General features: G+C 42.0%; 1 protein-coding gene across 1 annotated transcript in view; it reads left to right on the top strand.

The window, feature by feature from the left end:
- Positions 1-21,718, top strand: part of lingo3a (leucine rich repeat and Ig domain containing 3a) — a 36,523-nt gene extending 14,805 nt beyond the window's left edge. Inside the window, exon 2 of the mRNA XM_030050374.1 lies at positions 16,953-21,718. Coding sequence (XP_029906234.1) covers positions 17,014-18,846 — 1,833 coding nt within the window. The 5' untranslated portion in view covers positions 16,953-17,013 and the 3' untranslated portion in view covers positions 18,847-21,718. The remainder of the gene's footprint in view (positions 1-16,952) is intronic.
- Positions 21,719-25,084: the final 3,366 nt, after the last annotated feature.

Here is a 25,084-nt window from a genome sequence, read left to right as displayed (position 1 = left end):
GATGAATGAGGTTTCCATCCGCCTGCTGTTATGTCAGTGTTGGATTTGTGCATAAGAAAACCTGAATGGAAGTGCTGTGATTTGCAAAAAGTCATACATTTCACAAAAAGTTTCTATCCTTGGCTAAAGTGGATTAGTTGGTGCATTGACAAAGGTAACAATGCCACGTACAACTAAACACAGGCTGTTACTGCTCTTCACAGAAATGGGAGATCATCAGATCTCTCCCTCTTCTGAACTGGTTTGGTTGACCAACTTTCATTTCAAATTGTCTACAGGCACATGCTTTTGAAAATAATTTGCATGACATAGTGGATGGAACTGCACATTGTGTTGCATGTTCGTGTGATGAGTTTTCCAAAATGCTCATAAAAGATGCATAATATTTGCATTGAAATACAGCTAAGGACAGATCTACAGCTGGAAGCAATATAGCCTCAGTTTGAGCGATTGGGCCAAGAGAATGCCCGATAATCTCTGTATTGTTTGCACAGGAAGATTTTTACCATGTTTGATGTGATAACCTTTCAAATGTCTGTTCTTAGAGTGCTTGAGGGCCCAATTTCACTATAATGCTATTTCTATTTTCAGGACTAATTTTCACAAAAAAGTAATTATGATATCTGCAAAGAGCAGATGAAGAGCAGATGAGCCAGAAGTTGTAATGAGCTCTATTGAGTGATCTAGAAAGAGCATACCTGCTTCTCTGCCTGTGTGCCATCTCCTCTCTAACCCCAGCAACCCTTTCTAACCCTTGCTTGAGCTCTGCTACATTCACCTGCACTTTTGCTTCAGTGCCTCCAAAAAAAAAAAAAAACTTTGTCCACCTCTTTCTTATGCACCTTTTTGCTGACCTCATCTTTAGTGTAATTTCACCCCTGCTTGGCCTTCTTCCATCACGTCCTAGCCTTGCCTCCTCCCTGTGGTCCATCTTCTCCACACCCTCCTCCCCCTCTTCACTGTCCCTGTTTCCTTCTCACCTCGAGGTCAATGTTGTGTCAGAACTGCAGGCGGCCCATGTGACGCAGGACCGATAACACCGCTGACAACAAAAGTCACCTCCACAATATGTGTCATCACCGGACAAACTGTACTTGTTTCAAGCACCACGCAGTTAGGTTTTATTTTACCCACATGACACTTTTTATCCAGTTGTAAGGGAAATTCATCTGTACATCGTTATTAGTGGTTTTTATATCACTTCAAGTTGTAAGTGTTTTTCAACTTTTGAGAGTTACTTTAGTCAGCATTGTCTATTTCAGTAACTTGGCCAACTTGGAAAGTTGAACTGAATGAGTGCAATGAATGAGCTCTCTGTAATGTCATCATGTGGAGTTGCTGCTGCGGCTGTCCTCCAAAAATGTCATGGTTATCAATCTGCTGAAGGATTTCTGCCTCCCATTTCCCCTGACTTTAATTATCAGCCACAGTCATGTTAATGTTTCAAATCTGACTTGACATCTGGTGGGTGTATCGCCAGATTTGGTCCTCACAAAGTGCCACAGTTGCAGCTACTGCCACAGCTACATTACCTGGAATTAATAAGATGAGCTCAGTCTGTCCCACTGAGTTTACACTGATGTGGTGGTGTGATGAGAAGTGATGCAGTAGGAATTCCATAATCTTCCATTTGGTTTGCTGCATGCACTTGGTAGAGTACTGAGAGTGTCTGCTCATTTAAAAGGCTCCAGTTTGACGTGCATGGCTGTTTTATTCCTAAGAACCGTAGCAAAGCTTGGAAGCTGTCTAATTGGGCTTTTGACAATAGCCCGGACTAGACTGACAGTTGCACAGTCAGCTAATCTCTTCCTGAGTATTGTGGATGGACTACTGTAGGATCCAATATGATGTGAAATAGACAGCTTCCTAGCTATCTGTCCCAGCCATCTATCTCTTTCTGCTTATAACAAGTGCAGTTTTCACCTGAGACCTTCCATAGTACAGAGGTTGATCTGCCTGATCCCATCAGTGTCTTCCAAAGATGTCTGTTCCTGGTTTATTACATGGACAGAACTTTCTCCACCTCACTGCTGTCGAGTGATGAATTATGAATAGATGTGAATCCAGCAGCACCGCCGGCCAGGCCTGAGGATTACTTTCAATTTGCACACTGTTCCCTCGCTCCCTGGCTGGCTCGCACTGCTAGTCAGAACTCTTTCTCAAGGGACCTTGAGGGGAGTATTAGATTTCCGCCTGAAACCCTAACCCCGCCAATCATGTAAAAAGTTTGAGAAATGAATCTCTATGGATACTCAATGTACCGTATATAGTTACACAATGTGTACGCCAGTCGCTGCCACTCTATTCGACTCCTGTGTCAACGGCATTTCCACTCCCATGCACATATAATTTCTCACTTTCCTGGTGGAAGGAAGGAGCAGCGTGTGTGTGACCCCTCCTGGGCGCTTGTTGACTCCAGATAACTGTTTGTAATTGGCCTGGTTGATTAGCAAGTAGCAGGCAGTGAAAGGGAAGTCTAAAGGACAGGGATCCTTTTAATGAAGCCGATGAGAAGGACATGGAGAGCCTGCGGGCTTCAAGCAGGAATTAGAGCTGGCTCCAGCACAGTAGGCTTGCGATACTTCCTCCAATGTCTCTGCACTTAAGGCCCAATAAGGGCAAGGAGAATGTTAAGTGTCAGAAAATAGACTGTTTGAGTCAGAAAATAGAATCTCGGTGCCTGAATGTCCAGGTGTGCCGCAGTGTGTGAGGTATGAAACACTCTGGACATCGCCTCCTTCCCATCACCTTGATCTTTTCCTGCTTTCCAACCAGAGGTGTTGGTAAACAAATCAAGTCCCTGAGGATGTAAGACTCTGACCTTTTGATATCCAGCTTAAACACATTTCTCTGCAGATAGGGGACAATGTGTGTGTGTCTCTGTGTGTTTGTGAATATGCATGTCTGTCCGCATCTTGATCTATGTGTGCATTCATTTGTTTGCATGTGTAAATTGGCATGGGGGTAAATCTGTGTGTGTGTGTGTGTGTGTGTGTGTGTGTGTGTGTGTTTGTATGCGATGATGGTGTGAGAGCAAAGAACTGTAAGCATGTGATGTAACAATTTGTTGGCCTATTATGGCCCATCTCTGCTTCTCTGAATGTGGCAGAGAGTGAAGGAGAGTCAAGCCAATAGGCTTTGAGTGGGCTGGGGTGAAATGATGGTTGGTGACAGGGCAAAGAGGCCAGCCAAGCACGAAGTAGATGCCAAGAGAGATACTGATCACACTCACCTCCACCTCACAATGACTTTGTCTTTCTGTCCCTTGTCTCTGAGATATCCATTAAGGTGCAAACAGCAAGCCTCTTTTGTTAAACACATTCTCCATTTTGGATTTTAGGAAATACTGGATCAAATGCAGGGTCATAGAAATTACACAAGGTATGCAGAATCCAAGGTTAAATTGCAGTGCAAACACAAGACATGTCACATGTAAAAAAAAAAAATAAAATGAAATGAGATAAAGATTTGAATCCACAGCAAAACATATCCACAACAAGATATGCAGCTTTTTTGTAATTACATTGCCTTATTCTCCACTAAGATGGACAATACATTTCAGATCTGTTTTGCTCACTGTAGACCGCAGCATAACAGCTCGTCGCCCTTTTGATATGCTAACAGGCTCCGGTGTGTAGCCTTTGAGCACGTTTACATGCACACCTTATTCCTGTATTAACCGGAATATTCGCAATATTCCGGTTGCGCACGTGTCATGTAAACATACACTGAACCCGATTAAGGTCATATTCCGGTTGGAGAGAATTCCGAATAAGCCCCCTGGAATATTCCTGTTCCAACCGGAATATTGGGGCATGTAACCACCTTAGTCGGAAAACTCCCCGAACCGGAATATTCAGTCACGACTGCGCATGCTCGACTCGCAAGGAATTCTGTGGCGTCTTTGTTGCTATGGTTACCTGCAAGCGGGGAAAACGGCATGGCGAACAGCAGCAAGAGCCAGGAGACTGCAGTCCGCCTTCAGCTAATCAAAGACTTAAATATCATGGAGGATATTGCTGGGAGAAAACATAGAACTAGCGACAGAAGAAAAAGACTTCTTCGTCTGTTTTTCTGGCAGACCTGACGCCTAAAAGCGTGCTGCTGCCCCCCGCGGCTGAGTGTTGCATTACGTAAGAGAGTGGAAGTTCCAGTTGCTGCGGCGCAGTTACCTTAGCCGGAATATTGACCCGAACCGGAATATGGTGTGCATGTAAACGTGCTCTTTGACCTGAGGTTGGAAAGATGGAAGATCAAGTGCAGTTATTTCCCCAAGAAGTAATTTTGAGACAGGAGTGTTCTCCTTGGTATCATGCTATGTAGGGTAATTGCATTTAAATTACCCATCATTTGTTTGTTTTGTCATAAACAATGAGGCCAGCTGATGAATTGCCATTGTTTATACAAATTGACAACAGCAGGGGTCCGCCATTGCTGAATTAATAGGGAAGGAGGGGAAATACAGAAGTGGTCTGTATTATAAATGCCCCCGATTCTCTGTTTCAGCACCATAATGGAAATGGAGAAGCATATTATGCAGTAATAGGTTGAACAGGTGCCATGCATACTCAAACAATCAAGGCTCCGAGCAGTTGACAAAGAGCCATTTAGTCTACAATCATGGAGGGTCACAGAGTAATGGATGTTTCCAAGTCATTACGTCTGGTATTTGATCAGGGTGCTTTCAAGGACACAAATCCAGTAGCTAAATGGTCCTGACTCTCTTCTAAACAGGATTGTCCTCTTCCATCAACTTACCAGTAATCGCCAGACACAATCAAGGGCAGTGACCTCATAATAACAAATTGAATTTTATTTTCTTGCTTTGTGACAGCAGCCCCCAGAAGCTTTACACAGGGACAGTTGAATGGCTTGATCTATTCACTGAGCACAAACAATCCTTCATTCTCCCTATTCCCCCAATTATGCTCTGTCTTTCCTGGTGTTCTGTCACTTCTCGTCCCCGCTGAAGTTGTGTAAGTGGCCTGAGAGGCTGCCTGCCGAGGGGGGTGGGAGGGGCTGCCACATAACTGACACACTCTGATCAAGCGGGTTTAAAGAAAGGATGTCCATTTTAGAGGCTGGCTGCCAGTGCCCACATGCCATGGGTGCCACACATGGCTGACCTATTTATGACAGTCCTGTCCACATGGCTAGCTGGCTGAAAAGACAGACAGACAGACGGGTGATCGGTTTGGTTGTGCCACTATGACACCCGTATGGCACCCCACGAGCAACACAGAGCAAGGCCACAAGTGTCCCAGATGCCTGCATATTGCAACAAAGATGGCGAGGTTTGCTCCAAAATGACAAAGCTGCCATTTGGAAAATGTGACACGCACAATTACCAAATGATCGATAGCACAAAATTAAAGCGTCTGCTGCTTTGTAAACAATATTAAGTAACTTTAGTGCTTAGCTAAGAAAAAGGTAAGGCTTTCATAGACTGTATCTTCTACAGTTTGTAGAAATTGATTTTTTTTCCAGATTGAGCGTACACTAATATGTTGGAAATTAATTCCACCTAGCAGGATTAACTCATTCTCAAGATTCTGGTCTCTGTTATTAAATTGCTAAATTTGAATAAATAATGGCTTTAATTACATATTTAATGATTATTATTCTACTTGGTATTAGCTATCAGGTCCTTTCATGTGGCCCTTAAATAAACAGGTATAGGATAAATAGGCCTGCCAGCCGTGTAATAGCCCCAAATTGATTGGGCACAATAATGAATCACCATTACAGTGTGTTGCTAATGAAAGCGTGTGAGGTAGTGGGTTGATACGATAACACTGGTGAGTGCTGTATAAACCTTGACTGGCTTCATTGAGTCAGTGTATGTGACTGGGGGAAGATGTGTCACAGTGAATTACAGTGACAGACTGTGGGCCCTTAGAGAGTGGCATCTAACTTAATGTTCTTTTGAGCCACAGCTCCCTTTGTGTTAACTCAAACTGACTTTGCTTCGGGGCTTTAGATTGTTTGGGAGTGTTTGTGGAGGGCCCTCTCAACCCCAGTATTTGTTTTAACCTTCAGCTACAGCCATGCTTTCATGCAAAATGATAAAACAGCAGCTTGCACCGTGTCAAGACAATGAGCTGAGCTGATGAGACGTCGCAGCCCCGCCTACTGTCATATGTAAGTGGTATACGATTGCCGTGGATTACATAAACAAAAACAAGCACAATGCCCTTACAATCTAGTGACAGACTGCTTAGTAAGAACAAAAATCACAAGAACTATGTGATAAAAATATGTGGACACCCAAACAAAATCAGTGTTGGGGAAGCTACTTTGAGAGCATAGCTTTGCGAGCTACCAGTTATTTCACAAAGGAAGAAACTGAACTACAGCAAAGCTACCCAAGGAAGAAATCTGGTTCAGTTAACTAAAGCTAAGAAAAAGTAGTTAAAACTTCTGTGACGTGATGCTAAATTCTAACAAAATGTACTACAAAATATAGTACATAAACCAAGAGAATAAATATCTATCATAAAAGTAATGACATATACATAAACCTTTATATATATATATATATATATATATATATTCTCATTTCTTTACATCTAAGATTTTTTTAATTTTTGTTTTTATAATTGATAATTCCTATGGTTTTTAATGGTTGTTTTTAAACAGGCCTGTCTGTATGGCTGCATAACATTTAGGCTGTTGTTTGTCAAATTTAGAAATAAAAGCAAAGGAAAATTATCTGTTGTTATACTGTGCTGTTATTGACAGGTCATTGTAAAACTGTGGGTTTAGTGCTTTAATGTATCAGCAATATCAATGGCAATAATTATTGAGGCAAAAATAGTATGATTTTTTTTTAAATTCACCTCTGGTTTTTATCAACATATAGCTATAAACACAAACAATTTTGCTGGTTGATCAGATACGCAAACAAATGTGACTACAAGTTGAAGCATTTCCACAGCCCTACTGTTGACACATTAATGAGAACGCAAGAACTCAAGAGCAATATGATGGAAAATTTGCACCACAGGTGTCCCTCATAGAGGAGGAGATCTGATTAGTCAGGATTAGACGTATGCTGACATTGAAATTTGGTTAATTAATGCGTTAATTAGTGTAATGAATTACCTCATTAGCATAACTGGTCATGTTTAATATATCACAGTGATTATGGCAGGACATTATGCAGCCCAAGTGCCTCTGGTTTAACAGTGTCAAAGTGATTTAGTGTGGGTTTTTTTCCTTCACAGAAAAGGCACACACCATGGAGTTTATTATAGTTGAGAGAGGAAATACAACACACAAGTCTTTTTAGTCTCATGAACGAATACATGGAAAGAGGCGAGCTTTAATTGCACAAAAGAGCCGTCCTCATTAGATCGCAACTGGCTGGAGGTGCCTTCTTCCTGACACTGATGAGTCTTTTTGAATCATCACATTAGTGTTACATACAGTACACTCTGAGCCTATATACTATAGACAAGTTACAAAGGAATGATTATTGTAGATAGAATAAAGAGGACAGAAGATTAATAAATAGAGACTAAGAGGAGATAAGAAATTTCTCAAACTCCCACAACAATTTTGTGGTGGTGGTGGTGGTGTGTTTGGATGATTTACCATGCTGTATGTTGTTATTCTGTGTTTTTAGGTAGGGGGCTATTGAAGCCCCAGATAAGGCCTGAGTCTCTGTGTCAGTGGGTCATGACCATGCACTATAACATCTTCAATTATTTAGCTGCTGTCAGTGGAGGCCTTTACATCCATAAGCCCTCTAACGCTTCTCTCTTATTAAATATTCATGGCATATGTCAAGTCACATTCCTAACCCTAACCCCCTTTTGTCCTTTCGTTTCGCTGTTCAACTCTGGATGGGGCAGAAGCGAGACATCTTTCAAGAGTGCACTTTAAGAATCCTGCTGTAATCCATTATTATAATGAAAATCCCATCTGACTCCTTTAAACCGGCATTTCAAATGAACCTGCATACGGCACTGTCATATCGTAGAAATTTCCAACTAATCTGATCAGCTAATAGCAGCACGTTGACTCTGCAGTGCCTGAGGATAAAACCATGCTAAATAAGTGGGCTGTTTGCACATGCTGCCCCTCGTCTATCTTCTTTGACCTCCCTTGTCACCACAGTGTCCACAGTGGCTTCTAGGTTCCCTGAACAGTCACACACACACACACAAACTCAGACACACACGCAGATACACGCACGCAAAGCCAAGCCCCCTCAGCTCGCTGCCCTCCACCCAGCAACTGGGTGTCCTTGCCTGCAGTGGGTGCCATGGCCCTGGCAATGTCATGGTGATCCATCACCAGACTACTGGCTAGTACATACAGGGGCATAGGAGGGAACAGCATCCACCTACCAAATCAATCTTTCCTCTCCGTCTTTATTTTTGTCTGTGTGTGTGTGTGAGAATGTGTGTTTGTTGGACCATGCAATGCCAGAGGCTTCAGGGTCTTCTACACGGATTGATGGGCACTGATGATGGCTCCCCTCAGTGTAAATGAGTAATGTGTTTCTAGCTGGGGAGACTCTAACACATACCACACACACACACAGACATACACACACACACACACACACACACACACACACAAACACGCACAGTTCTTGCTTATGTAAAGCATGATGAGTGGGCATGGTAGAGAGTGGAATCGATGTGAGCAAATCCATTTGAGGAGCTTCACTGGATGGTGTGCCTCGGCCTGCATGCCTTCGCGGAGAGCACTTCGCTACACCTACACACCCTCAAACACGCTTCCTGCTCATTTGTCAGCTGTGCCCTACACCTGCGTCATGATCATCAGTCTGGCAGCCTCACCTTCTGTACCGGGGTAGTTGATTCATATATGCCACTTCTAGACCTTGTTTCGCGTTTTGATAGATAAATAGGTTGATAGATGGATGGATAGATACATGTAATAATTTTCTTCTCCCTCTCTCCTCCTTTCTCTCTTACATAGACACTAAAAGAGAGAGGTGCATCTTATAAGCCTGTCACTCTTAGTGCGTAGGGGGGATTAAAAAACACTACGTCATGGTGAATTTTTAAATAATTGGCTGTTTACACGTTGTTCTGTCTCATACTCAAAAAATGGGCTGACACACACATCTACGCAGATGCACACACTCACACACATTTTGTCTCCTGGTACTGGTGTGCTTCTCCTCCCTCTCTGTCTCTCACTTATACAAACACACTCTCACACAATGCTTACCCTAATATGGAGGCTTTATACATACATTAACGGGGTGTGTGCATGACTAATGCGTAAGATTTAGCCGAGCAGCCGCAGTGCCCTCTGTCTGGTCCCGTCCTAATGTCCCCATGTTGAAACACGGTGAGGCTTCACAACCTATTACCTGGAATAGCTCTGAGAAGGACATCGTTTGCATAAACAATTCATTAACTTAATATGCTGTCTTTCATTTTCTAATAACTATTACTTAAACAAGAAGCAAGAACATGGCAAGAGAGAGGAGGGTGGGAGAGGATGAACACAGTAAAGGTAACAGGTCACAGTAATAAATGATGCAGCAGTGTGGGTGGGGGTTTGGGGGGTATGAGTGGAGAGAAGTGGCAGAACATCTGAGTCTCATCGAGCCCCCTGCCCTTAGCATGATTCACAGCCCACTCCATGGTCTAAATCTGGCTCTGTTGCTATCTAACCTGCAATTGGCTTTCTTTCTTTGCTTAAAAGCCACACTTTCTCTCTCTCTTCCTCTCTCTCTCTCCCTCTCTCTCTCTCTCTCTCTCTCTCTCTTTCTGTATCTGCTGTGTTTGGATGGTAATTGGGCTTCGGTCAAAGAGCACATGAATTCGAGGTCAATGGGTCCACCCACTCCCCCGTCTGTTTTACAGTCTCTCAGCTCGCTGCTGTCTGGGGAGACTGGGGAGACCATGGAACCAGGCCTGTAGTCATAGCCAATAGTTGATATTTGTTACTAAGAAGAGATAGGTAGATTAGAGCGAGTATACTCCTCCTACACTGTATATTTCAATGCCTATTAGGTTGATAAGTGGGTATGCAGCGATCATAGTGCAGTAATGACAGTAATCAACACAAACCTATACAACAATCTTCATTACCTGTATTTAATTTGCACTTTTCAAAACATAGTTCCAAAGTGTTTTACAGTGGAATTAAAAACAAATTATATTATAAACAGCAAAAGCAATAAAACAAGGCAAAAAAAAAAATATAAAGGAGGGAAAGAACCACAAAAGAGTCATTTGAACTTGCTTTACTGTCTTTTTTGGCTCCATAGTCGACTCAGAGGCTGCAGCTTTGAAGTGCACTTACCATTTGTTTTCCAGGCAGAAGTGCTATGATTGGTCCATCAAAGCCAATTGTGAACTTTAAGCATTGGGTTAGAGATGGTTGGAGATGGTCTGAGCACTATATTTGACTTCAGCTCCATTGCTGATTTGCCATGTGTTTATATTTTCCATTTATTATTATTATTGTTGTGTATATTCTCCTTACAGGCTGATAAGTGGTAGCAGCTGGTCTTGGTCAGTAAACAATGTGATCCATATGACACCATATTACTTACTGTGCTAGTTCACATTGCATCCTCCCAGACAAGCTTGTCAGCCTAGGAGGATGCAATGTGTAATATGAAGTAATGCTGCTTACTGTGTTACTGTGCTTCACATTGCATTTTCAAAATTGGCATGTTTATCTGACAGCCTCAGAGACTGCAGGGTCCTGAGAAAACGGTACGTGAGCAAGACGGTACATAAGCAAGTGATCAGTATTTACAAATTGCTTCGATACCCGTGTGTAAGGAGGTGGTTTCTACACTGCGCCAATAGTGAAATCTCACAATAGTTGAACAGATTTCAACTCTGGCGACTCATGCTGGCAGTGTGCATGGACATGTCTCAGGCACAAATGTGGTGATTTTACAGGAATGAGCTTCACTCTTTCTGCTGAGGCAGAGCCTGCCAAGATATGTTCATCACCATTCTCTCACAGAAAATGAATGGCACACTTACAATGTAGCATACCGTCTGTTCAGCCCCTACAGAGGCCCGCAGGATACATTGTGAACCAGCATGGTTATTCCCTGAAGAGTGTCTGGTTCAGTGACATTAGGTTGGCATCTCTGCCCTTTGCGAATTATGTCATCCTTCTGGCTTCGTTGGACCATGATCTGATGTGCACTGGAACAGTTTGCATCTGAGGGTGACCTTACTGAGGATCAACCTTCATGTCTCAGGCTGTGGTTGTGAAATGTGGCTTGCTCTATCCAGGTGAGGGGTGAGGGTCTTACTCATGACTGAGGGTAAGAAGGATCACAAGAGTGACTGCCACTTAGGTCTATCATCATGCAGTAATGATACAAAGAGAACTGAACCGCAAAGCTCTGGATTTATCAGTCAGGTTTTGCTCTGATTCCTACCTTCGTCAGAAGCTCCAGGCAGTGAGCTGAGTAGATGAAACAGGGTTTCTTTGTGGGCTCAGTGATGGGGTTTATCTTGGTGTCAACCAGCTGCTCCTCCATGCTGATACAAGGCAGCTGAGTTGGTGGAGGCACTTGGTAGAGATCTGGGCACCTCCGTTTGGAGGTGTACCAGACACAGCTGCCTGCTGGGAGGAGTCCTTCAGGGTGTCCTGGGACACCCACGGGACTACTTCTCCCAGCGGGCCTGGGAGTGCTTGGGGATGCCTGTGGAGAAGCTGCTGGAATTTGATGGGAAAAGGACACCTTGGCTGCTCTGCTTGTCCTGCTGCAACCAGAGCTCTGACTTGGATAAGTGGCAAGGAAATAGATGGGTGGATGAATAGATGATGTAATTTGTAGTGGAAATTAGTTTCTTTACCTCAAGACAGAAATTCAGTAATTTCAGAAACCTTCTAGACATGCTCCAATCAGAGCATCATTGGAAGTCACCACACTGCCAGACCAATCAGTGTCCTTTTAGGAACCACAGATGTGGTTTAGATGATGATGACAATGAGAAGCAACTTCACCAAAACTGATAACAGAGGCAGAAACAACAATGGAGATAGATCCCTAAAAAACAGTAAGAATCACTCACCAACATGCTAGAAGCTACCAATGAGTCAGGGGTATACACTTATCAACATCCTTACTCACTTTCACCATCACAGCTGCTGCTGTTTCATTTCTGGAAGTCTTTTAATTAAGTTTATTTGAATTCCTTGGTCATCCTTTGATGACACCAATATAGTTAGAGCAGGCCCTAGTTTGTTCGTGTGCCCTGCTGTTTTCCCGCTTCATCTTGCTTTGACATAGTCATGTCAAGAGGTTGGCACAGACTCTACCATCTTGGTATTTGAATGACTGTATCTGCTGGAGGCACTAAATTTGTTTCCAGTAGAGAGTCCAAATGATGTGGCTTGGCAACAAAAAAAGTTCAGAAACGGAACACTGAGCTCGTTCTTATTGCCGTTGGAGTATATACCTACAATGGTTTCATATATTATTCATCTGTTTTTACATTGACCTAGACTTGGAGAACTGCCAAATGACATTAGACACCCACAGTCTTGTCCTCTCGATGCCAGCCTAAGTATTGCAGCTTATATCAGAATATCGTATTGATTCTGCTTAAAAGGCAAATTTTTTGCACTTGGTTGAATAAAAACCATTTGACTTCATGGGTTACTTTTTACATTCCTTAACTTAATTCAATATTAGTTTCAGATGGAAACATAATATCTATCCCATGAACCAGCCATTTAAAATCTTCCTGTGTACCAGAAACTTTATTAACTACAACTCTGCTACAACTGTCTTAAATTTCATCCCCCAGTCACTTTTGCACTTTTGCATTTAAATGTCTTTGCACTGTTTTGTATTGACCTGTATTTGACCTCTTGGAATGGAATGAGATAGGAGGAAAGGAAAGTTGAATTGGATTAATTTATGGTATATGCATCGTCTGTGAAAATAGCATCTGTGTGAGGAACATACGAAATCCTCCACTAATTCTACTTAAAAAAAAGGGTCAAATTAATTATGATACATGGACAGTGGGGAAATGACTAGGATGGGAAGGTAAGGAGAAGCTGATCATTACTGACAGCCCACCACCTCCTGCTACTTTGCCTTACCATTTGACACTCATACAGCTTTATGCTTAGTTGATGTAAATGGGGATTTGCATACCAGTATTGCTGTGTAATGAAAGAGCTCTGATGCTGAGGCTTATAATTTACTACAGTGTGTTGTCAGGTAATATTAACCTCTTAGACAGCTCTGCTTGGAGCTGCTGGTGCCACCACTGGATTTCTTTGCTGTCCATCTCATGTCTGTGATGTCCGAGTTGTCCATGCCATAGACAGTACACTGCATTTGTCTATCCATCTGCTGTAGGCCTGTGTTGCACTGCATGTCTGGCTGGCACGGGCCTGGAGGGCTATTAGTGACCGACTGCCACCAGATATGGGCCAAGACAACTGATCATGTGACAGACGGGAAATTGGAGACATTTTTAAGTGTGGTGTGGGGGTTAAAAAAGGAGGCATGTGATTAGGTTACTCAGCTTAAATAGTGTAACCACCCAACTGCTGCTATTTAGAAAACATTTTGTTTCAAATTTCAAATCTTGAAATTATGAAGAAGCAAGTGAGCTCCTAGTATTTTTTCTCAGCTACATTGTGGCAACAGACTTCTAAGTCGCAAGCTGATGTGAAAGAAAGGTCAGAGTGGCTTGAAGCTGAGCATAAATCTACCTGCATGCCAACATGGATGGTGTAAGCCCTGGTAACCACAGTGCTGTGATTTGAAATGGAAAGGATTCACTCACTAAACTGAGAGCTTGATTATTTCCCATTAGAAATATCTTGCACTGGTTACTGGTTTGTTTTTTTAGTTACTGTTATACAGTTTTTCAAATCCTTCCATAGCCTGGCTCCAGACTATGACCTTTTAAACAAAAACGTGCCAGGTAAAGCCCTCAGGTCCACAGATTCTCTTCTTGTGGTTGTTTGTACAACAGAGACAAAGACATACAGTGATGCTGCTTTCTGTTCTTTTGATCCTAAACTCTGTAGCAGTCTCCCACTGCATCTGCATGAAAGCTGCTAATTCAGTGGAGGCCTTTAAATGGTCCCTGAAGGCACACCTCCTTTATAGCTTCGCTTTTACCAAGGAGCAGCTTCATGACAGGCTAACTGGGAATACATATGTTTTTCATTTGTTCATTTTTCCATTTCATTTTATTTCAGTATCACTTTTTCATTATTTTATTTTTATCTCTACCTTTTAATTGTTTTATTTTTTATCTCTTTTATCTGTATTTTGCTGCTTCATTTTTCTTTGACTATAGAGCATGCATTGCATTGCATTTTAATGTATAAAATGTCCGGTATAAATAAAAGGTGATGGAGTGGTTGATTATTCTCCTGTTATCTATTCTTTAGAGAAAAGAATCTAAGATTTTTTCAGGATAATATCAATTACAGGGTGCATACTGATTATACTGTAAATGTGGAGGTGTGGATGGCCAACGGATTATATCAAATTACCTGGGAATATGCTGTCACATACAATTTGTGTGCAAAGATCAGACATTTAGAGTTTATAGAAGTGAAACCTAGCTCAGTGTTTGTTACATGCTATCTGTCAGCATCTTGCAAATAATGTAATATAAGCAAGTCACCAATAATAGCATACTAAAAGAACAAATTTTTCTGCTATAAAACACTTGGTAGCACCATGGTAACATTATAACCACAACAAAGGATTAAGACCACTTAGGAAGAAGACATCAGATCCAGGAAACCAAGGAGAGTGTTCGTGCAGGGAACCAGGAATCTGTCAGTCATCCTCTGGCCGGTGAAATGCTTTCACAAGTTAAATGATTTGTACAGAAAAAATCTTCCAGTGCAACTACACTAAAAGTCAGAAGCAGTTACTTGGACTGACCATCAGCTAGCCTATAAAGGTTTTTACTTCAGGCATTTGGTACATGTGCATTTGAAAAAGGCACTGTGAAAATACTACAGTCCCTTAGTCCTACTCAGATGCAGATGATTGCTCTTCTGACAAACATAAAAATGGTTTCGCTGCGAGGAAATGATCATGCAGTAGAGATGTACCAGGGACTGTACTCCAGTTGTGGAATAAGCCTTTAATCACTCTATGCTAAAGCCTTTGTAATTGTCTTGGAAACTCAGAACACTGCAGCTTTTTCTTCAAATTTTATTCATTTTTTTCATAAAAGATTCTGCTCATTTTAAGCCCGTCTGCCCATCCTAATGAATCAACCACTTCTGCCTGCATTTCCAGTCTGTCAAATTTAGGCTGACTAATGGGAATGTTCATTTCTGGTCCAGAAGGGATTATAAATCAGAGCCTGTGTAGAAGTGGGGGACATGAAAAGACTTATTAAGGCATCTTACCAGCAGGAGGTCGAACTTTAAAACCTTTGACGCCGCTTGGCTCCTCTGTGATGACTGACCATAGTTTTGATGGTGATGGTTCTGTGAGAATGTGTGTGTGTGTGTGTGCTTGTGTGTATGAAAAAAAAGCAGTAACACAGTGTATATTGTATTTTTTCCAATTTGCATCAGTATCTTTTTATTAATACCTAGTAAATGGCAACAGCATACACTTTTTCACTTGCTCACTGAACTTCAGCACATGTGACACAGGTTTTCTGCCGTATGTCTCAGTGTGTTTTTGCTCTCTCTGTGAACCAACAGTTAGTCCACAGGGAGAGTGGAACAGTTTTTTTGGCAATGAGTGTGCATCTTTCTTTCCCAGGGAGTATTATGTGTCTTTGAGCAGCTCCATGTGTGCCCTTAGGTTTACACAGTTTCTTTTCAGTGACACAACACATACAGGAGGTTGGGAAGCTCATGTGTGAACCGATGACAGTGACATGTCTCTCGACTTTTATATTTGAATATTTGAACACTCTGTCAGCATCAGCATTCAGTTCTACATTATTCTGATGTTATCGGATCATGTTTTCCTGAGATGCTTTCCAAATCACAAGTTGCTATTTTGTGAAGATATACACCGACATAATGAGAGCCCTCCCTCTCTACGTGTGTGTGTGTGTGTGTGTGTGTGTGTGTGTCATATGAAACCCATAGGGAGGTCAGGCCAGCAAAAGCTTTTCTCATGGCAACCCTCATGCCTCACAGACTTATGCAGATGATGTGAGGCAGTGGGTTGTAGCCCTGTGCTATGGTGAGTCACCTTGCCGGGGACCTATACAAAGTCAACTGTCGCCATGTACTGAAAAATACTGTTGGTTTGATATACTGAGCTTTATTCCTGCTCTTTAACGTTTCTGTGTATTGCTCAGTTTGCTCACATGCTGATATTTTATGCTGCAGAGTGATCCTTTTATTTCTTTGTGTTCCATTCTTTCACACCTTATGAATGTACTATTTACATGCATTCACAGTGGAATTTGAGTTTTGAGAGTCTGTGTTCCTTTCTCATACATTAGAAAATATGTCACATGATTTCTCTGGGTTATATTTGGCCACAGTACATATTCAATATTCCTACTTTCATTTACAATGCATTAAACAGCCAGCAAGCAAAACATCCACTAGATAAAAATTTGAAGCTGGGGAGTTTGGGGATTTTTGTGTACTGACATGACTTTAATACCTGACTACTAGGCAGAGTCATCCATTGTAAACCAAGGCTTTTCAGCAGAATAGAGACCTGGCCCTCTGAGGATTATCTTGGAGCTCTAGCTTTAATTTCACTGCTGTGCCAGGTTAATTAGAGTCTGTAATTGTAATTCCACTCATTTAGCGTGTTTGATCGCTGCTGTTTAAGGGGAATTGAGTTGAATTAATTTTTCTCACTCTGTCTCCTTTGTCTCTCTTTCTCCCTCTCTCTTTTTCTTATTCTTTTTGCCCCCCCGCCATCCTCACCCATTTCTCCATTTTGTTTATTTCCTCCACTCCCCTCCAACACCGCCCCCCCACCCCCATCTCTCTCTGTCTTTTTACAGGTGTCTGGCCCAGTGATCCAACCCCAGACAGGAGTAGGAAGAGGTGGTAATAAGTGAGGCCATGGCGATGTGCCTGTGCCAGGATGTGGGCTTGCTCCTGCCTGGCCTATTCTTGTTACTGATGATCATGGTGTCATCTGTCCAGAGTCAGGGATGTCCCCAGCGTTGTGAGTGCATGACCAAGCTCAAGTCTGTGGCCTGTCGTGGCAAACGCCTGTCTGCACTGCCAGACGGCATCCCCTTGGACACCAAGGTCCTGGACTTAAGTGGGAATAAACTTCGTTGGGTGGAGCACGGTGACCTGCTTCCATATCCACGTCTTGAAGAGTTGGATCTGAGTGAGAACACAATCAGTGTCCTAGAACCTAATGCTTTTTCCAGTCTCCAGAACTTGCGCTCACTGTCATTGAGGGGTAACCAGTTGAAACTGGTTCCCATGGGGGCTTTCTCACGCCTCTCCAACCTGACCTCACTGGACCTCAGTGGGAATAAGATTGTCATTCTTCTAGATTTTACTTTCCAAGACCTGAGAAGCCTGAGGAATCTGGAAGTTGGAGACAATGATCTGGTTTATATCTCCAACAAGGCCTTTCTGGGTTTAGTGGGGCTGAGGGAGCTGACCATTGAGAGGTGCAACCTGACTTCCATCTCCAGCCAGTCTCTGTCTTACCTCCGTAGTCTGGTGACTCTACGGCTCCGCTACCTCAGTATCTCTGCCTTAGAGGACCAGAATTTCCGTAAGCTGGGCGGCCTGCGGGGCCTAGAGATCGACCATTGGCCCTTTTTGGAGTACATCTCTCCTCACAGCCTGCAAGGTCTCAACCTGTCTTGGCTGTCCATCACTCACACCAACATCACCTCTGTGCCCACCTCTGCCCTGCGCAGTTTGGCCCACCTCACCAGTCTCAACCTCTCCTACAACCCTATCTCTGTGCTGGAGTCCTGGGCACTGCGGGACCTGGTCCGGCTGAAGGAGCTGCATCTGGTCAACACCAACCTGGTGATGGTGCAGCCATATGCTTTGGGTGGCCTAAGGCAAATCCGCCTTCTTAACCTGTCAACTAATAACCTTCTGACGCTGGAGGAGGGGGCCTTTCAGTCTGTCAACACCCTAGAGACTCTTCGTTTGGATGGGAATCCCTTGGCCTGTGACTGCCGTTTGCTCTGGATCCTCCAGCGCAGGAAGACCCTCAACTTCGACAAAGCTTCCCCAGTGTGCATGACTCCGGTAGAGGTGCAGGGTCGGGCTCTTAGCGCCTTCTCTGACTCGGCGCTATTTGACCATTTTACTTGCCAGAAACCGAAAATCCGCAACAGGAAACTGCAGCAGATATCAGCCCGTGAGGGGCAGGTAGTGTCATTCATTTGCAAAGCAGAAGGTGAGCCAACACCAGTGATATTCTGGATCTCTCCTCAGCGCCGCCGCATCACCACCAAGAGCAGTGGCCGTCTCACTGTATTACCAGAGGGAACACTAGAGATACGGTATGCACAGGTAACAGATAGCGGTACCTACATATGCATTGCCAGCAATGCAGGTGGAAATGACACCTACTTTGCCACACTTACAGTCAGTGGGCTGCCACTAGATGCAGCCCTGATGGCCAATCGTACCTACTATGCTGGGGACCTTAATGACACAAATCTGAACGATACCAGGGTCTTCTTGAAGTTCACTTTGGACCTTAAGACCATCCTCATATCCACAGCAATGGGCTGTATCATGTTCCTGGGGGTGGTTCTCTTCTGTTTCATTCTGCTATTTGTGTGGAGTCGAGGAAGAGGACAGCACAAGAACAATTTCTCAGTGGAATACTCCTTCAGAAAGGTAGATGGACCTGCTGCCAGCGGAGGACAAGGAGGGGCACGCAAATTCAACATGAAAATGATTTGATTATAGGGGATTGTTTTCCTTGTTAGTATTCTTTCTCCATACTGTTTACAAGCAGTCTCAAGATGGGACATAAAGACAATGGAATTGACTTGCGTGTACCCATAACATCAAATGTGATTTATTTCTGGAACATTATATTGAGACATGTTTTTCTTATCAAAAAATTACTGTCAGTATCAAAAACAGGCAATCTGTATGGATTTCATATGTACAAAATATTTCTCTATTTATATTGCTCTATGTTGTGTGTCATGTTATTTCGCAGAGGAAATGTGGATTATAGTCAAAGATGTCTCCAAATCTTGTATAGACTGTTATAAGACCAAAACAACAGAAGCACTCAGACCCCTCAGTCTCGAATCTCTACACAGTTCTGACTGACTCTGTCCTTCTCTCCTATGAGGGACTGTATACCCTCCATCTCTAAAGGACTTCACTTCTCTGCTCCATCTGAGGTGATTCAAGCACGCTGTCTCTAAACCCATGAATACATAATAACAGGGTGGTGCTCATTGAATGCCAAGGAATTGCCAATACCTATTTGAATAGTTTCAGCTATTTACTGCATATTTTGAGTCATCCCACAGTCAGGATTCCTGATAAATATTGTACTATTAGGTGGTAATTTGATATGAACGGAGGCTCTGCTTGAACCCCTTTTTGCTGATGGTGAGTTTGCACAGAATACATTAGACACTTAGAGACTACATCCTGCAGCAGTATGCAGTCTCTGCACAACACTGCCAAGTTGACCATAAAGCACCATATAATAGGATACTCAATGCAAAGGCCTGTGAGGGAGATATTACTTCTCATTTAACACCACTGACATTTTATCCTGTCCCACTTGTTTGAAACAAGTATAATAGTATTCTACAGGTCAAGCTAAAATAATAAGATCTGATGCACAGTTGTGTGGTGACATTCATGAAGTACATGCAGATGCATGTGAAGATAAACATTTGCCAGATAGATTTTCCATTCTAATTTATTATACAGTACACATGACTCTTGTCCTCTTGATATGAAAATACTGTATGACAAAGATTAACATATGTACAGAGTTGGCTTCTTACTTTGGGTAATTTCTAGTCTTTGTAATTTGTTGGGATGCTATCATCACATAATTTAAGAGTTCATGCTGTATAGGTAGGACATACACAATTTGTATTGTATATTTTGTAATCCTTGATACTGAAATCCTTGTGGTTGTTTATAGTAACGTTGAGTGACCCAGCAAATTATAGTATAATTCTGCAGTTAAAGTCTCAAATCATAGCTTACTGGTAGGTACTACACTGAGCTATACTTCCTGAGCTGTCCCAACAAATTATGAAGGGCGTATGAGTCCAGTTTGAGTTCAGTTACCTATTTTGGGCTGCACGTGACAGTGGGGCGGCTGGCTGAGCCACAGGGGAAGGAGTTAAATGGTTCTCATCAGGACCCCAATGTATTTGAAACATGCAGAGAAAAAATGCAAATGTGACAGAGACCTTGGCTACCGGAACAAAGGTCACAATGAAACTGAGCCAGAGAGGAGAAGAGAGCAGAGTTGTGATGTCCCGGGAAGACTTCATCGCCCTAATCGCAAAGGACTGGAAGCTGCCGTAACTTTTAACAGATGTCTCTTGAGACAGCTCTGCAACTTTTTGTAAAAGTTCTTCAAGTACAATTAAATCGGAAGGTGATTTGAATATGGCTCAGCATTAGGATGGCTGTAACATCTTTAATTTGTGATCAAGAAATTTTAAGACCTGTGTATTTTACCATAATAAAGTGTTCTTTGGGATGTCCTCATAGAAAGGCAAAATTTATTTGTTCAGATATTGATAAAGAGTTTATAGCACATACAATAAATAAACTGTTTTAGTACTGTAAAATTAAACAGCCTTTATGGTATGCCAAGACAACACAGTTTTGGGCCTTGCATTCCAGGAGAGGTACTTTGAAATACTACACTGTATATATACATATATATATATATATCACTGTACCATCAACCAACCAACAGAAACCAGGGGGGTTAAAGCCAGTGCTCCATATCTATGAAGAGACAGAACTGGAAGATGATGAGAAAAAAGACTGAACATCTCAAACTTTTTTATTTTAACAGCATGTCTCTTGATTTGTGGTTTTTGCCTTGGGCAGCCCTGCTATCGATTTAGTTCTTAGCCTTTTCCACTGTTAGAGTGAGCCTCCACCAGTTTAAACAGTGTTCCTCTGCTGCCCTCTGTTGGCTACAGACGGTAATGAATTCCATATTACTACCAGAATGAAACAGGGTTTGACCTCAGTGACTATTCAAACACAGGCAAGTTATTCCATGTCTTCAAATGCAAAGAAAAAATAAGGACTAGATTGTGGATTAATCATTTCCTCTTATTAAAGCAGGGCTTATCTGGGACCAACAGTATTTTAGAGTGAAAGATAATTTAGAACACTTTCCTGTGAGTGGCCACTTAAACATCAGAATTATCCTGAAAACAGCAAACCCCACCTACCTACTACTCTAAGCAGGGTAAAAACAATTGGTAAGAATTGGAGAAAGAAATGGAGGAGCCACCCTTGTTACCTCATTTAGTGTTTGTGTTCACCTCTGGATTCAACCAACTATCCACTGCACAAAACTTATGAATCACAATAGATAGTTTATGAAGTTTGAATATATTCATGGACTAATTTGACATCTGTTTAGCTTCCTGGACTTTAAATGTGTAAACAATTGATAGGATTTTTCATTGTCCGTTGCTGACTTCATCCTGTAAAATATGGAAACCATTGTGTTTGGAAAATGTTCTAGACTGTTTTGTATTGTACTGTTTTATAAAATGAAGCACACTGTTTATAAAGCATGTGACATTAACTGCTCTGACAATTATTTAGTGTCCCCTCTCTGCCCTTTCTTTCTAGCTGTCATCTGGATGCCGAATCTTGTAGTTGTTTGATGGTCTACAGGAGCACCTGCGCCATCCATCACTGTGCGGAGAAGATGATATGTTTTCATTTCCACCATATGTTGTCAAAGATTATCTCTTCTTGGGGCTTTGTTCTGGATCAAGTTGGATAAATTGGATGCAGGCGCAAAATACACATTACACCTCCACATATAATTCACTAGGTATTGTTAATAGGAACTGGAACTGGCATACAGCATACACAAAATTTAAAAAAAAGATAGTTACTAGTTATGTACTCTGCAGCTCCTGTTCTGGTTCACACTAGCTAATGATGCGGTCACTGAATATACTGTATAAGGTGATCCATGCAGACATTGATTAATGCATATTTGTTCACCCCTTCCAGATTTCATATGCTATAATAGTAGGTCACAGTTCCAAAGACAGATAAAAATGTGAGCAATAGTTTAAAGAAGGCCAGACCCTGTCCATTTGATCATGTACACTTAATGAATTGAGTCACTACTGCCAGTTGAACTTCTGAGACTAAACCAAGCCTTGGTGTTATTTACAGGATAAATTACTTTATACTTTATGATTCTGACTAGTAAATGGCAAAGGCAAGACAAAATAACCACTTTCCCTCAAGGGACAATGATGCACTTTAGAAACTTCTTAAAAAGGAAGTACAGCTGAACAGGGAAGTTGAGCGTCCTTTACCCTTTAGGTTATCAAAATGAGTTTCAGTTTTGTAAGTTGAACTGATAGGTGCTTGAAATAACGTGTTATTTAAAAAAAAAAAAAAAAAAGAACTAAAGAGGCTCTGTAAATATGTATATTGATAATAAATAAATACTGCTATTATACTCACCATTTAAGGCAATGCAATATACTATTCAGAAATGGGTAAAATAACTGAGTAGTTTTTGGACTGTGTGGACATGTGACGACTTCAGGGTGCCTGGCCTTGAATATGTTACCCTGATCCTTAGCACAGACCTGAAACCTGCTTTGATGCAGATGACAACTCAAAGCAAGGCAGAGGCTGAATTTGCTCTAGTTAGAACACATCTTACTTGGCTTGAGTCATGTTTGTTTCTCTCCTTAAACTATGTTACTTGCCCTCTGATGAATGAACCTGACACAGAGTTCCGCTATTTGCATTCAAATGACTTTGCTGAAACACCGTGTGGAATCTAATTAGGATAAATGATCAAATCCCTGTCAGCTAGACCTCGCTGTGAGGGAAAGTTAGTTTGTCAGGTTACAAGTGTGGAGCTGAATGCAGTGTGTTTAACTTGATCTTCTGTCTGTGTCAGAGGTGACTGGCCATCTGTGCAGAGGTGGTGGTGACAAGTGACCTTTGAGGAGAGATTAATGTGCTGTGTTACTGGCACATTAAAAGAGATGCTAATGTATGTATCATCAACCACACACACACGCACACACACACACACAGAGGAAAAAAAACTGTCATTTGCAGACCGTTACATTTCAATATCTGACCACTGAATGGGCTGGGGTCTTCCCTGAATGTCTAGCACCTAGCAGGTTTAGATTGTCTTACTGGAGGGGTTAGCAGTGATAAAATATATTATGCAGACTCAAGGCTACTCTGCCTTCCTCAGAAGTTGCGTCAAACTACTTGATGGGAAACTAGAAGAATGAATCATATGATGTAATGTGGCGTGTGTGTGTGTGTGTGTGTGTGTGTGTGTGTGTGTGTGTGTGTGTGTGTGTGTGTGTGTATGCGTGTGTGTGTGTGTGTGTGTGTGTGTGTGTTTGCATGTGTGTGCATAGGTGTATCTAAAGCTTTGCATGTGTGGGTGGTAATCGCATTTTGTATTATCACTGTGGCTTAAATGGCATTGTAGTGGTTAACAGTTGCTGAACAAACAACTCACCTCCAAAGAACCTGTGGTCCTCCTGTCTCACTTTTTGTGACTAATTTATCAGAACATCACCACTTCTCTTTGCAAACTAGCTGATACTGAACACAACAGAAATCCTTCGAATGGCATTGTGTCTTCTCAGTCTGATGATGTCTGTTTTCATTTTGAACAGCTGAACATCCACTCCCTCAGCTCAACGTCAAGGCCAAAGTATAAGTTTATTGTCTCCCCATGTAACCATGCAAAGGAGGAGATTACTTCTGTGATACCCGAGAGGAAATTCTTAATTAGTCATATTTAATGTGTTTTTAATTGCCCTTTTTAAATTTCTCATGCTGGAAAGTTCGGGTGGTCTTTGTGTGAGTGTGGAGGCGGAGAAAAACATGAAAAAAGAGGAATTTGGATAATTATAGGAAAATACAATACATTTTTGTTCAACATTACAACTGCTGATTTATTATATCAGAACACGTTGAGAAGTATATTAAACTTGTGGCTCAAGAGAGTAAATGAAAAATGCATGGGTAAAGTTTTGGGTACATCATAAGTCCTTGGACAAAATGTCATAAATTTATTGAAAGTCCAGCTACTGGTCTACCAAAAGTCTTTCATGCCAATTTTTCCCTGAACTTGAACTTGGAAATTTAACTTAGCTATTTGTGACTTATTTGTTTCCTGCCAAAGGAGACTAATTACTTCAGGAAATAATCCTCACTACAGCAGGCAGGTTCAAACTGGAGGAGTCAGTGGCAGATGTTGGTGCAGAGCACTTTCTGAACTTCTTGGTGAGATGTTTGAAGATGACCCCATGATATTAATGCTGATGGCAGTGCGGCCATAAATCAGCAGGAGAGATGCAGATAAAGTGCAAGTGCACTGTAAGTATATGGCAGAGATGGTTTGGGGATACCAAAATTTATTTCTCAAAGTATGGGCCGTTTTCTTGGAAGCAGTAGGATGTGCCCGATTATTAAACTTATATAGCTTCACCCAACCCCATTTCTTCCAGATTAAGAGCTCATTTCTGACTGTGTAAAGGTGAGCCAAGCACATTTGAACAGAACTTAATTAGTATAACTGAGCAGGCCGTATGCCCTCATGACTTAACTGGACATTAATTTGACAAAAATATATATGATGCATAGGATGTCCAGAATAATTTTGACGATAGACTTGTCCCACAGCAGCCACTTTGACATGAATGGCAGAGTAAATTCAGGTGTTACTAGTGGCATTAATTAGGGTTCTCTTCCATTTAGCTGAAATGGAGCCAGAGTCGCGGTGCTGTGCATGCCGGATCAGCGGCTCTGGTACATTTAAATGGAACGTACATTTCCTTGCCCTGGCTATTTTCATGGCCTATGAAAATAAATGTTTACATCAAACTACTTCCTGCAACCACAAATATCAGAGCTCTTCCTGACTTAGCAATGAGATAATTCTGAAGTG

This window comes from Myripristis murdjan, chromosome 4 (assembly GCF_902150065.1).
Source record: "Myripristis murdjan chromosome 4, fMyrMur1.1, whole genome shotgun sequence".
Classification (NCBI taxonomy): domain Eukaryota; kingdom Metazoa; phylum Chordata; class Actinopteri; order Holocentriformes; family Holocentridae; genus Myripristis; species Myripristis murdjan.
Note: the sequence above shows the minus strand (reverse complement) of the source record. Positions and strands in the feature narration are given on the sequence as shown.